This window comes from Cydia amplana, chromosome 2, assembly GCF_948474715.1.
Source record: "Cydia amplana chromosome 2, ilCydAmpl1.1, whole genome shotgun sequence".
Lineage (NCBI taxonomy): Eukaryota > Metazoa > Arthropoda > Insecta > Lepidoptera > Tortricidae > Cydia > Cydia amplana.
The window spans coordinates 20,344,714-20,360,213 of NC_086070.1; the positions used below are offsets into that span (position 1 = coordinate 20,344,714).

At 35.0% G+C, this 15,500-nt stretch overlaps 1 protein-coding gene across 1 annotated transcript in view; it reads right to left on the bottom strand.

Moving 5' to 3' along the window:
• LOC134660139 (myb protein) overlaps window positions 1–14,665 on the bottom strand; it is a 63,971-nt gene extending 49,306 nt beyond the window's left edge. Inside the window, exons 1-2 of the mRNA XM_063515855.1 lie at window positions 14,479–14,665; window positions 12,250–12,375 (exon numbers count right to left, since the gene is read on the bottom strand). Coding sequence (XP_063371925.1) covers window positions 12,250–12,375; window positions 14,479–14,501 — 149 coding nt within the window. The 5' untranslated portion in view covers window positions 14,502–14,665. The remainder of the gene's footprint in view (window positions 1–12,249; window positions 12,376–14,478) is intronic.
• Window positions 14,666–15,500: the final 835 nt, after the last annotated feature.

Consider the following 15,500-nt stretch of genomic DNA (forward strand, 5'->3'; position numbering starts at 1 on the left):
AAGCAGGTGCTTACCTGTCCCCATAAGGCTCTGTGTAGACCCAGCTGTAAAAGTGCATGCCCCCCTGATGAATGAATGCCATTTACAATATGCAATTTTTCAGCTCGCTGTACATTATGATTTACAGTCTGTTTCAATGAAATTTTAAATAAGTACTTAGATATTCATAAAACAAATAAAGTAGGTAACATTACTTTTCCAAACAATTCTAAAATCTTTCTTTGAGTATCAATCATTTAAATCATTTTGTATGGTGGTGTAGAAGCAATAGTGGATACTGTTCTAATTCTAATCTAATCTAAGGCCTCTAAATTGTTTAAATGGCTACTTGAACAAGGCATTGAGTTTTAATTTGGAAACTAGCAGGACATTACTGTGGTATAGTAGTATTATGGTTATTTTTTATACCACCCATGGTCACCACAGTGCTGTCTATATAAATTTATTCACATCTTTCATGATGTAATCATCCATGTGGTTGTGATATGATGTCAATTAAATCAAATTTACTATAACTATGTTATCCAGTTGAATAAACATGGTTTAGCAACACCATGTGGTTTGATTAAATTCAGGCATCAAATATAAAAATTGTGTTAATATTTTTTAACCATCCACCCTTAGGAAACTACCTAAAACTGCTTTAACCTGTCTTATGAGGGTGGGTCAAAAAGTCGAGGGTTCAAGCCTCGGTTGTGCCATAACCTCCTAAGACCCAGAAGCATTAAGTTATGTGAAGAAGCATGGTAGAATTTCAATCAAGTTTCAGATAGGTAGGTAAGTGTAAGTAGGTACTGTAAAATCATACAATAACCTTGGAAACGCTGAGGCCACTTATATGATAACGACATTAAATGGATAGGTACACTTTAATCATATACATTTTTGTAAATAAACGAAAGTAAAGCAATAAACTCACTTTCGTCGGCGACCGCTGCCGGTGTTCGAACTGTTACTCTCAGCTGGAAAGTTGAAGGATTCGCCAAAAATACGATATTGCAGATCGTCATCCTCGTTGCTTTGATATTGCATCGCTTTTCACAAAATACAAAACCGAACAACTAAATTAACCACCTTTTTCATTACTTAACTTTAGTATCATTGTTACGAAACATAATAAAATAACTACATTCACTTCTTGTCAGCAAATGATGGTGACATATCGCAAAATTCCCGCCTAAAGGCCCTAAAGGGTCAAAGACAAAGAGTGTTTACTTTTTAATTTTGATTTTTTAATTTCATTGGACCCCGACGCGATGAATCTCGGCCGTAAGGCGCGCGAAGCCGGACTGACTGAACGCAGCGGGGTGCGCGGTGGTCGTCACGAGCGCGGGAACCGGCGCTGAGGCCCTCCCTGTCTCGCCTCGGGTTGTTTTAATATGTATAAAGCCCTTGCTACACGGTCGCCGACAAGCCTTCTAACCGTCTGACCTTGGTCTGTCCTTGATCAGTTTTGGTCAAATTTTGTTGGAAACAACTGTCTACACGGTCCGTCCAAACCAAGGCCACGCGGTCTGAGGGGCTTGTCGGCGACCGTGTAGCAAGGGCTTAATGGCCAATGCATTTCACATTTGATTGTGGGATGAGACGTGAGATCATTTTTGAGGTGTGGTACAGGTAGGTTATTCAGATCAGATAGGTATTTACCAAAAATTTGAAGAGGTAAGATGCTTTTAGGTACCGTGCTAATTTACATTTTTTTAATATTTAATAAGTACCTAAGTTTCAAACAGTGGGTAGGCAGATGTCTACCCACACTGCTTGAAACTGCTGTTTGAAAAGTAGTTATGTAATATGTGATGGTCTATGGGCCATTAAATAAAGGAAATAAAAGTCGGGAATTCCCCAAAAAATGCAGTTATTCTGTCACTTTTATTTATGATGAATGTTGAGTTCAACTCATCTTATCTATATATATAAATGCAAGTGTCCTGACTGACTGACTGACTGACTGACTGACTGACTGATTCATCAACGCAGAGCCGAAACTACAAAAGCTAGAAAGTTGAAATTTGCACACTAGGTTGCATTTGTAAAGTGTACAAGAGATAAGAAGCGATTTTGAAAAATTCAACCCCTAAGGGGGTTAAAAAGGGGATGAAAGGTTGTATGGGGTTCAAGTTTTAGTTTAAGCTAGAAATTTGAAACTTTGTGAAAATGTATTATATTAAAAAACAAGAAAACTAATTTCAGCGTTTTTGAAAATTCATCCCCCAAGGTGGTAAAAAAGGGGTTGAAAGTTTGTATGGAGATCAAATATTTTTGTGAGTGTGTGACTTTAAACTTTGTATATGGGTATATTATTATAAGATAGGAAAAGTAATTTCAGCGTTTTTGAAAATTCATCCCCTAACAGGGTTAAAAAGGGGTTGAAAGTTTGAATCCATTACAAATGCTTTGAAACTTCTTAGAAAGGCATAATAGCCGATTACAAAAAAAAGTAATTGCGACGTTTTAGGAAATTCAACCCCTAAGGGGGTAAAAAAGGGGATGAAACTTTGTCTTGGGGTGCAAATTTTATTTTAAGCTAGGACCTTGAAACTTTGCAAAAAGGTATTAAATTAAAAAACAAGAAAACTAATTTCAGCGTTTTTAAAAATTCATCCCCCGAGGTGGTGAAAATGGGGTTGAAAGTTTGTACGGAGATCAAATATTATTGAGAGTGCGGGACTTGAGTCTTTGTATAAAGCCATATCATTAAAACTCAAGAAAAGTAATTTCAGCGTTTTTAAAAATTCATCCCTTAAAAGGGTTAAAAAGGGGATGAAAGGTTGTATGGGGTTCAAGATTTATTTTAAGCTAGGAATTTGAAACTCTGTAAAAATGTATTATATTAAAAAATAAGAAAACTAATTTCAGCGTTTTTGAAAATTCATCCCCCAAGGTGGTGAAAAAGGGGTTGAAAGTTTGTATGGAGATCAAATATTTTTGTGAGTGTGTGACTTTAAACTTTGTATATGGGTATATAGGACAGGAAAAGTAATTTCAGCGTTTTTGAAAATTCATCCCTTAACAGGGTTAAAAAGGGGTTGGAAGTTTGAATCCATTACAAATGCTTTGAAACTTCTTAGAAACGCATAATAGCCGATTACAAAAAAAAGTAATTGCGACGTTTTAGAAAATTCAACCCTTAGGGGTTAAAAAGGGTATGAAACTTTGTCTTGGGGTGCAAATTTTATTTTAAGCTAGGACCTTGAAACTTTTGCAAAAAGGTATTAAATTAAAAAAAAAAGAAAACTAATTTCAGCGTTTTTAAAAATTCATCCCCCGAGGTGGTGAAAAAGGGGTTGAAAGTTTGTACGGAGATCAAATATTATTGAGAGTGCGGGACTTGAGTCTTTGTATAAAGCCATATTTATTAAAACTCAAGAAAAGTAATTTCAACGTTTTTAAAAATTCATCCCTTAAAAGGGTTAAAAAGGGGATGAAAGGTTGTATGGGGTTCAAGATTTATTTTAAGCTAGGAATTTGAAACTCTGTAAAAATGTATTATATTAAAAAATAAGAAAACTAATTTCAGCGTTTTCGAAAATTCATCCCCCAAGGTGGTGAAAAAGGGGTTGAAAGTTTGTATGGAGATCAAATATTTTTGGGAGTGTGTGACTTTAAACTTTGTATATGGGTATATTATTATAAGACAGGAAAAGTAATTTCAGCGTTTTTAAAAATTTATCCCCTAACAGGGTTAAAAAGGGGTTGAAAGTTTAAATCCATTACAAATGCTTTGAAACTTTTTAGAAAGGCATAATATCCGATTGCAAAAAAAAGGGATTGCGACGTTTTAGGAAATTCAACTCCTAAGGGAGTAAAAAAGGGGATGAAACTTTGTCTTGGGGTGCAAATTTTATTTTAAGCTAAGACCTTGAAACTTCGCAAAAAGGTATTAAATTAAAAAACAACAAAACAAACTTCAGTGTTTTTAAAAATTCATCCCCCGAGTTGGTGAAAAAGGGGTTGAAAGTTTGTACGGAGATCAAATATTTTTTGGATTGCGGGACTTGAATCTTTGTATAAAGCCATATTATTAATTCTCAAGAAAAGTCATTTCAGCGTTTTCAAAAATTCAGCCCTTAAAAGGGTTAAAAACGGGGTTGAAAGATTGTATAGGGTTTATATTTTATTTTAACCTACGAATTTGTAACTTCGTAAAAAGTTATTTCATTAAAAGAGAAGAAAACCATTGTTAGCGTTTTCCAAAATTCAACATTTAAGGTGGTGAAAAAGGGGTTGAAAATTTGTATGGAGGTCAATATTTTTTGTAAGTACGGGACTTGAATCTTTGTATACTGACATATTATTAGAATACGAGAAAAGTAATTTCAGCGTTTTTAAAAATTCATACCCTATAAGGGTCCAAAAGGGGTTGAAATTTTGTATAGGGTTCAAATTTTATTTAAAGCTAGGAACTTGAAACTTCGTAGAAAGGTATTCTATTAAAAAACAAAAAAACCTATTCAGCGTTTTTAAAAATTCATCCCCCGTGGAGGTGAAAAAGGGGTTGAAAGTTTGTATGGAGATCAAATATTTTTGAGAGTGCGAGACTTAAATCTTTGTATAAAGCCATAGTATTAGAACACAAGAAAACTTATTTCGGCGTTTTTAAAAATTCATCCCATAACAGGGTTAAAAAGGGGTGGAAAGATTGTATAGGTTATAATTTTATTTAAAGCTAGGAACTTGAAGCTTTGTAAAAAGGTATTTTATTAAGAGAAAAGAAAACTAATTTTAGAGTTTTTGATAATTCATCCCCCAAGGTGGTGAAGGGGGTCGAAAATTTGTATGGAACCCAAATATTTATCGGAGTGCGGGACTTTAATCGTTGTATAAAGGCATATTATTACAATACAAGAAAAGTAATTTCAGCGTTTTTAAAAATTCATCCCCTAAAAGTTTAAACAGGGGTTGAGAGTTGGTAGAGGGTTCAAATTTTATTTAAAGCTAGGAACTTCAAACTTCGTAAATAGGTAGTTAGGTAGTAGATTTTATTACATAGTGGACTTGAAAATCTTCTGGCGGTTGAGAAAGATTATATCGAGATTATCGAGAACAATTTTATTCAGTTAGGGGCTTGAAATTTCGTAGCCAGGTTGTGAAAGACAAATCTCATGCGTTGTATACTTAATAATTAACAAATGAATAACCGTCCCTACTGCTATCTTTTGCTGCATAATGTTCTAAGCTAATGTAGAATTTATAACCACCAATATACAAATCCACGCGTACGAAGTCGCGGGCAACAGCTAGTGAATATATAGTTACGTATTTCGTTATTGTGATGATCGCTGATATTTATTAGGTCTAGAGCTGTACATAATTTACTTGTACTTAATTAATGAGGATGAGTATGAGTATGAACTTAATTTTAATGTTAACAAAGACTCCATAGCTCTCCTTAGTCTTACCGTGCTAAAAAAACTCCGAGGCCTGATCATCATCGATGGTAACCATAAAAATATTGTATTGTCACCCATATTACATATTATGTACTTATGTAAATTTTCAGCTTCATTGAACACCCGAGAAGTGGGTCAAATCTAGACACGCGGTAGCGTGTCCAGCCAAGTTCAAAGAAAAAGGAACTGGCGACGCAGCAACCGTGTGTAATATTACACGAACCATTTCGAGCTACTTTTGACCCCTTCACAACTTGAAACCTACTTAACCTACACACATGAAATTTGGCACATGTATTCAAGTCCCTTAGCTTGTTCAAAATAATTATAAAATAATAGAAAATCCTGAAATTATAAAGGATTTGTCTTGGCTAGTTTTTAAGTATAGGCATATCTATCTATATATATAAATGCACGTGTCCTGACTGATTGACTGACTGACTGACTGACTGACTCATCAACGTAGAGCCGAAACTACAAATGCTAGAAAGTTGAAATTTGGACACTAGGTTGCATTTATAAAACGTATAAGAGCTAAGGAGCGATTTTGAGAAATTCAACCCCTAAGGGGGTTAAAAAGGGGATGAAAGTTTGTATGGGGTTCAAGTTTTATTTTGAGCTAGGAAATTGAAACTTTGTAAAAATGTACTATATTAAAAAACAAGAAAATTAATTTCTGCGTTTTCGAAAATTCATCCCCCAAGGTGGTGAAAAAGGGGTTGAAAGTTTATATGGAGATCAAATATTTTTGTGAGTGTTGGACTTGAAACTTTGTATATGGGGATAGTATTATAAAACGGGAAAAGTAATTTCAGCGTTTTTGAAAATTCATCCCCTAACAGGGTTAAAAAGGGGTTGAAAGTTTGAATCCATTACAAATGCTTTGAAACTTCTTAGAAAGGCATAATAGCCGATGACAAAAAAAAGTAATTGCGACGTTTTAGGTAATTCAACCTCTAAGGGGGTAAAAAAGGGGATGAAACTTTGTCCTGGGGTGCAAATTTTATTTTAAGCTAGGACCTTGAAACTTCGTAAAAAGGTATTAAATTAAAAAATAAGAAAATTCATTTCTGCGTTTTCGAAAATTCATCCCCCAAGGTGGTGAAAAAGGGGTTGAAAGTTTGTATGGAGATCAAATATTTTTGTGAGTGTTGGACTTGAAACTTTGTATATGGGGATATTATTATAAGACAGGAAAAGCAATTTCAGCGTTTTTGAAAATTCATCCCCTAACAGGGTTAAAAAGGGGTTGAAAGTTTGAATCCATTACAAATGCTTTGAAACTTCTTAGAAAGGCATAATAGCCGATGACAAAAAAAAGTAATTGCGACGTTTTAGTTAATTCAACCTCTAAGGGGGTAAAAAAGGCGATGAAACTTTGTCCTGGGGTGCAAATTTTATTTTAAGCTAGGACCTTGAAACTTCGTAAAAAGGTATTAAATTAAAAAACAAGAAAACTAATTTCAGCGTTTTTAAAAATTCATCCCCCAAGGTGGTAAAAAAGGGATTGAAAATTTGTACGGAGATCAAATATTTTTGAGAGTGCGGGACTTGAATCTTTGTATTTGGGGATATTATTAAAATACAGGAAAAGTAATTTCACCGTTTTGTAAAATTCATCCCCTAACAGGGTTAAACAGGGGTTGAAAGTTTGAATCCATTACAAATGCTTTGAAACTTCTTAGAAAGGCATAATAGCCGATAACAAAAAAAAGTGATTGCAACGTTTTTGTAAATTCAACCCCTAAGGGGGTTAAAAAGGGGATGAAAGTTCGTCTTAGGGTGCAAATTTTATTTTAAGCTATGAACTTGGAACTTTGCAAATAGGTATTAAATTAAGATACAAAAAAAACAAATTTCAGCGTTCTTAAAAATTCATCCCCCAAGGTGGTAAAACATGGGGTTAAAAATTTGTACGGATATCAAATATTTATGAGAGTGCGGGACTTAAATCTTTGTATTTGGGGATATTATTAGAAGACAGGAAAAGTTATTTCAGCGTTTGGTAAAATTCATCCCCTAACAGGGTTAAACAGGGGTTGAAAGTTTGTATGGCGTTCAAATTTTATTTTAAGCTAGGAACTTGAAACGTCGTAAAAATATATGGTATTAAAATACAAGAAAACTAATTTCAGCGTTTTTGAATATTCATCCCCTAAAGTGGTGAAAAAGGGGTTGAAAGTTTGTATGGATATCAAACATTTTTTCGAACGCGGGAATTGAATCTTTGTATTTGGGGATATTATTAAAATACAGGAAAAGTAATTTCAGCGTTTTGTAAAATTCATCCCCTAACAGGGTTAAACAGGGGTTGAAAGTTTGAATCCATTACAAATGCTTTGAAACTTCTTAGAAAGGCATAACAGCCGATAACAAAAAAAAGTAATTGTAACGTTTTTGGAAATTCAACCCCTAAGGGGGTTAAAAAGGGGATTAAAGTTCGTCTTAGGGTGCAAATTTTATTTAAAGCTAGGAACTTGAAACTTCGTAAATAGGTAGTTAGGTAGTAGGTTTTATTAAATAGAGGACATGAAAATCTTCTAAGGGGGTTTAGAGGGATTACATCGAGGACAATTTTATTCAGTTAGGGGCTTGAAACTTCGTAGGTTGTGAAAGACAAGTCTCATGCGTCGTATAATATTAATAATTAAGAAATGATTAACCGTCCTACCGCAATCTCTTGCTGCATAATGTTCTAAGCTAATGTAGAATATATAACCACCAATATACAAATCCACGCGTACGAAGTCGCGGGCAACAGCTAGTATATATATAAATGCAAGTGTCCTGACTGACTGACTGACTGACTGACTGATTCATCAACGCAGAGCCGAAACTACAAAAGCTAGAAAGTTGAAATTTGCACACTAGGTTGCATTTATAAAGTGTACAAGAGATAAGAAGCGATTTTGAAAAATTCAACCCCTAAGGGGGTTAAAAAGGGGATGAAAGGTTGTATGGGGTACAAGATTTATTTTAAGCTAGGAATTTGAAACTTTGTAAAAATGTATTATATTAAAAAACAAGAAAACTAATTTCAGCGTTTTTGAAAATTCATCCCCCAAGGTGGTGAAAAAGGGGTTGAAAGTTTGTATGGAGATCAAATATTTTTGTGAGTGTGGGACTTGAAACTTTGTATATGGGGATATTATTATAAGACAAGAAAAGTAATTTCAGCGTTTTTGAAAATTCATCCCCTAACAGGGTTAAAAAGGGGTTGAAAGATTGAATCCATTACAAATGCTTTGAAACTTCTTAGAAAGGCATAATAGCCGATTACAAAATAAAGTAATTGCGACGTTTTTGGAAACCCCTAAGGGGCTTAAAAAGGGGATGAAAGTTCGTCTTGGGGTGCAAATTTCATTTTAAGCTAGGAACTTGAAACTTTGCAAATAGATATTAAATTTAAATACAAGAAAACTAATTTCAGCGTTTTTGAAAATTCATCCCCTAAGGTGGTGAAAAAAGGGTTGAAAGTTTGTATGGATATCAAACATTTTTTCGAGCGCGGGACTTGAATCTTTGTATTTGGGGATATTATTAAAAGACAGGAAAAGTAATTTCAGCGTTTTGTAAAATTCATCCCCTAACAGGGTTAAAAAGAGGTTGAAAGTTTGTATGTGGTTCAAATTTTATTATAAGCTAGGTAATTGAAAGTTCGTAAAAAGATATAATATTAAAATACAAGAAAACTAATTTCTGCGTTTTTGAAAATTCATCCCGTAAGGTGGTAAAAGTATAGGTAGTTAGGTAAATAGAGGACATGAAAATCTTCTAAGGGGTTTGAGAGGGATTATGTTGAGAACAATTTTATTCAGTTAGGGGCTAGAAACTTCGTAGGTTGTGAAAGACAAGTCTCATGCGTTGTATAATATTAATAATTAACAAATGATTAACCGTCCTACTGCAATATTTTGCTGCATAATGTTCTAAGCTAATCTATATATATAAATGCAAGTGTCCTGACTGACTGACTGACTGACTGACTGACTGACTGACTGACTGATTCATCAACGCAGAGCCGAAACTACAAAAGCTAGAAAGTTGAAATTTGCACACTAGGTTGAATTTATAAAGTGTACAAGAGATAAGAAGCGATTTTGAAAAATTCAACCCCTAAGGGGGTTAAAAAAGGGATGAAAGGTTGTATGGGGTGCAAGTTTTATTTTAAGCTAGGAATTTGAAACTTTGTAAAAATGTACTATATTAAAAAACAAGAAAACTAATTTCTACGTTTTCGAAAATTCATCCCCCAAGGTGGTGAAAAAGGGGTTGAAAGTTTGTATGGATATCAAATATTTTTGGGAGTGTTGGACTTGAAACTTTGTATATGGAGATATTATTATAAGACGGGAAAAGTAATTTCAGCGTTTTTGAAAATTCATCCCCTAACAGGGTTAAAAAGGGGTTGAAAGTTTGAACCCATTACAAATGCTTTGAAACTTCTTAGAAAGACATAATAGCCGATGACAAAAAAAAGGAATTGCGACGTTTTAGGTAATTCAACCCCTAAGGGGGTAAAAAAGGGGGTGAAACTTTGTCCTGGGGTGCAAATTTTATTTTAAGCTAGGACCTTGAAACTTCGTAAAAAGGTACTAAATTAAAAAATAAGAAAACTAATTTCTGCGTTTTCGAAAATTCATCCCCCAAGGTGGTGAAAAAGGGGTTGAAAGTTTGTATGGAGATCAAATATTTTTGAGTGTTGGACTTGAAACTTTGTATATGGGGATATTATTATAAGACGGGAAAAGTAATTTCAGCGTTTTTGAAAATTCATCCCCCAAGGTGGTGAAAAAGGGGTTGAAAGTTTGTATGGAGATCAAATATTTTTGTGAGTGTTGGACTTGAAACTTTGTATATGGGGATATTATTATAAGACGGGAAAAGTAATTTCAGCGTTTTTGAAAATTCATCCCCTAACAGGGTTAAAAAGGGGTTGATAGTTTGAATCCATTACAAATGCTTTGAAACTTCTTAGAAAGACATAATAGCCGATGACAAAAAACAGGACTTGCGACGTTTCAGGTAATTCAACCCCTAAGGGGGTAAAAAAGGGGATGAAACTTTGTCCTGGGGTGCAAATTTTATTTTAAGCTAGGACCTTAAAACTTCGTAAAAAGGTAATTAATTAAAAAAACAAGAAAACTAATTTCAGCGTTTTTAAAACTTCATCCGCCGAGGTGGTAAAAACGGGGTTGAAAGTTTGTACGGAGATCAAATATTTTTGAGAGTGCGGGACTTGAATCTTTGTATTTTGGGATATTATTAGAAGACAGGAAAAGTTATTTCAGCGTTTTGTAAAATTCATCCCCTAACAGGGTTAAAAAGGGGTTCAAAGTTTTAATCCATTACAAATGCTTTGAAACTTCTTAGAAAGGCATAATAGCCGATTACAAAAAAAAAGTAATTGCTACGTTTTTGGAAATTCAACCCCTAAGGGGGATAAAAGAGGATGAAAGTTCGTCTTAGGGTGCAAATTTTATTTTAAGCTAGGAACTTGAAATTTTGCAAAAAGGTATTAAATTAAGATACAAGAAAACCAATTTCAGCGTTTTTGAAAATTCATCCCCTAAGGTGGTTGGAAGGAAGGGGGTTGGAAGTTTGTATGGATATCAAACATTTTTTCGAACGCGTGACTTGAATCTTTCTATTTGAGGATATTATTAGAAGACAGGAAAAGTTATTTTAGCGTTTTGTAAAATTCATCCTCTAACAGGGTTAAAACAGGGGGTTGAAAGTTTGTATAGGGTTCAAATTTTATTTAAAGCTACAAACTTGAAACTTCGTAAAAATGTATTTTATCAAAAGAGAAGAAAACTAATTTCAGAGATTTTGATAATTCATCCCCCGAGGTGGTGAAAAAGGGGTTGAAAATTTGTTTGGAGGCCAAACATTTTTTTGAGTGCGGGACTTGAATCGTTGTATAAAGGCATATTATTAGAATACAAGAAAAATAATTTCAGCTTTTAAAAAATCATCCCCTAAAATGATTAAAAAGGGGTTGAAAGTTTGTATAGGGTTCAAATTTTATTTAAAGCTAGGAACTTCAAACTTCGTAAATAGGTAGTTAGGTAGTAGGTTTTATTAAATAGAGGACATGAAAATCTTCTAAGGGGGTTTAGAGGGATTATATCGAGGACAATTTTATTCAGTTAGGGGCTTGAAATTTCGTAGGTTGTGAAAGACAAAGTCTCATGCGTTGTATAATATTAATAATTAACAAATGATTAACCGTCCTACCGCAATCACTTGCTGCACAATGTTCTAAGCTAATGTAGAATATATAACCACCAATATACAAATCCACGCGTACGAAGTCGCGGGCAACAGCTAGTGTAGAATATATAACCACCAATATACAAATCCACGCGTACGAAGTCGCGGGCAACAGCTAGTCTTAAATAAGTAGTTAGTCATCTTTTCATTAAAAATCATTTCGCGTTCCTGCACCCCTAGCACGTGATTGGCGAGATTTTTTTAACTATGTTAATAAAAGAGGGACGGGTAGATTATCTCGCCGCGAGATAGGTACTGTCGCGCCAATCATGTGTTAGCCCGGCTGATGTTGTAGGTACTTAGATTACATAGGTCTTTAAAACAATACCTATGCGGATGCTGTGTAAAATAAAAATATAACACGGCCGACCGGTTCGGCCAGCCCCGTGGTTTACATTCTTTAAAAACGAAGCCAGAGGTCACCGGTTCGATTCCCGTGATGCAAATTACCTAAGTACATATCCCGATATCTCTACATTAAATTTACCTCTATGCCTTATTATATTAGCATATGGGTAGGTACACATTTTCTCGAGCATCGTAGAATAGATCCTTCGAAATCATGAGAACATCTACTTACTGTACTTCTTCTTTGACGATGACGTAATCCTCCTCTGCTACAGTGTTAAGCTTCGCCCGCAAAACTTGAAGGCGCTCTATCTGCAATTGCAGAGACGCCTTCGACCGGTCATCCTGCATGCTGGAGCTGTAACAACATGGTAATGCTAACGCAATTGTGCCAACGAAGCTCTTAAAATCAACTTTAATTTGATATCTCGTCAAGTCATCACACACGTGTATCGTGATCGATAGTCTGTAGTGTAGAGTAGAGCTTCTCGGGCCGTTTTATAAAGGCCGGTAATCAGCCGGTAATCATCTTCTTAATTGGTTTCAATTTAAAATAAAAGCGGCAAAGTGCGAGTCGGACTACCCCATGAAGGGTTCCGTATTTAGGGGATTGATGACGTATTAAAAAAAAACTACTTACTAGATCTCGTTCATGGTATGGTCGTTGCATGGTAATGTACATCATATATATTTTTTTGTTTTATCATTCTCTTATTTTGGAAGTTACAGGGGGGGGGGACATTTTACCACTTTGGAAGTGTCTCTCGCGCAAACTATTCAGTTTAGAAAAAAATTATATTAGAAACCTCAATATCATTTTTGAAGACCTATAGCCATAGATACCCCACACGTATGGGTTTGATGAATTTTTTTTTTACTTTCAGTTCTAAGTATGGGGAACCCCCAAAATTTATTTTTTTCTATTTTTGTGTGAAAATCTTAATGCGGTTCACAGAATACATCTACTTACCAAGTTTCAACAGTATAGTTCTTATAGTTTCGGAAAAAAGTGGCTGTGACATACGGACGGACGGACAGACAGACAGACAGACAGACATGACGAATCCATAAGGGTTCCGTTTTTTGCCATTTGGCTACGGAACCCTAAAAACAACTTATTTTATCTACGAATATATGCGGCATTATCTATGAAAAGCCTTATTGTCGATGACGCTTACGCCGCACAGCGTCGTGCGGCATTGTATTGTATTTATATCGGAGCATCTTTAATAATGGCGTAACCGCCATCAATAAGGTCCCTTTTCATAGATAACGTCACATATAAACACAGAACTTTGGTACCTATACAACTTTTTTAATAAAGTCTACCACCGATGCCTACTTGCCTAGTACCCAGCAGTACTATTAATTACTTAGTCCCTCAAGAAAAGTTTGGTAATATTTAACAACTTGGTTACCTACTTCTTTATGTGCCTCGCCTAACTTATTAATGTTAATTATATACTTAGCATTATCATTATCACTCGCTAGAGTCGTTAGCCGTAGTCATTTTATATTTTTGTCCAAGCAGACTCAATACGCCAAGGCAGAAGGCAATTATAGAGCAAGGACTCTACATTTCGATTTTCAGATAAAGGCAGTATTGACAGGTATGGAAAGGTCCCTATCTAGTCTAGTGCCTTAGTTAAGTCTGCGTAACTGAGTAAACGCTCTCGATGCGCTCGACCTCGGAAGAAATCGCATCACCTAATACTTAGTTACCTACCTAAGTGGGTACCTAGGTACACCTAAATTAATCGAGTCACTTGGCCACTTTGAAACGAGAAATAATAAAGAGACCATAGCACAGCTCAAGTGACGTCACAGTCGTCATACAGTTAACGATAACATAACAATACGCGAACGCCAATCAACTCTACATTTCAACGTTCAACGTATCTCGAGCGAAAATAACCTCTTCCAGCGCAGCGAAAACGCTACATTGCATTATTTACAGCAACCGCAGGCAATCTTATTGGATTAGTTGAGTTAGATCCGTTTACAAATGATATTGCTTGCTGAACCCTTATGACTAAAATGGCATCGCTTTACATTGCATAATCATGGACGACATTGAACCAAATACGCGAATAAATGCACGTCTGACAGGAATCACGCGACAAAAACAGCACGATAAGAAAGACAACAGTTTCTGTTGTCTTTATTCAACGTCCTGTGCAATTGCAAAACCACGAAAAACATTCAAAACAAGAATCCGTTAAATATTTAAAGATCGAATTCGAAGGAAAAACGTTGGAGTTAACGGTAATACATATTTGAGGCTTAAATTGAAATAATTAAGCGGATCTGGCATTAAAGAATCATTAAAATCGTCGTTAAACCTCGCAAAAGTTACTTCAAAGTCAAAATTTGATGTCCTTCAGTCATAATTTAAGTCAGACAAGTGAAATTTGTGGTTATAACAACTACGGAATGACGACATTATCGATTGTACACATACCTGGAATTTTCATTATACGCCATGTAATCTTCCCGAGACCAATTTAATCATTTAAAAAAGGGTAAACATAAAACAGGAAATAGGGTCACATTATTAATATCCGTTAACACTACAAGTTATTAAAATAAATAAATCTACTTGATGTATAAAATAACCAAGATTCGTTAGCATTCGTTACAATCAAAAGAGAACATCATCTATCTCTTACAGACTATACAGAATTGTGGCGTGTCTGAAAGAGATAGCTAATAATGCAACGTAAATAGAACTCCACTTGGAGCGCCATCTTTGATAGGAAGTGGGTTACGCTTCTTGTCTATGAAAAATATGTTGCCAGCGTAAAAAATGTTAGCCAAAATCGAAGGATTTTCTGATATCGTTTAGCATATAATGATAAAAAAAGTTGAATAGGTTGCTGGACTTGCTGATGATTAATCGAAGCGAAATCCTGATCAAATATTGTTCTGTAGCAAATGCACCCGGCGGCAACAGACATTTTTTAAAGATTGTTTGAGAAAAATAGGGCCCAGAAAAGAGTTAAACTTTGAATAATTTTACGGTTTAGACTCACTTGTTTTAAGTCACCGTAAAATTATTCAATGTTAGTATGTCTCACAACAGTTTAAATTCGAGAGTTAAACTTATCCGTATAATAGTATTTTATTATACTTTTTCAAACCAATCAATAAGATAACTCAAGAAAAGCCGCTGAATTTAAGAATTGTCACCAGTCTCTCATACAAACTTTGAATTTCATGCCTTTTCTACTGACAAATTGGTTTGCCACAATATTATCTAGAAACAACAAACCCAATAGAAGTCGAGAGTTTAAGACATAAAATACAGCGTTGAGTCCACCGAGAGAGGACTAATCCTGCCAAAGGAAATCTTTTGTTCACTTGAACTTCACGCAACGCCGTAGTTGACCTTTTTATGCTCTGAGCACACTCAACTATAGTATATTACGGCGATAAACAAGAATTTACGAACGAGTGTGAATTTAAGCCCGAAGCCGAAGGTGA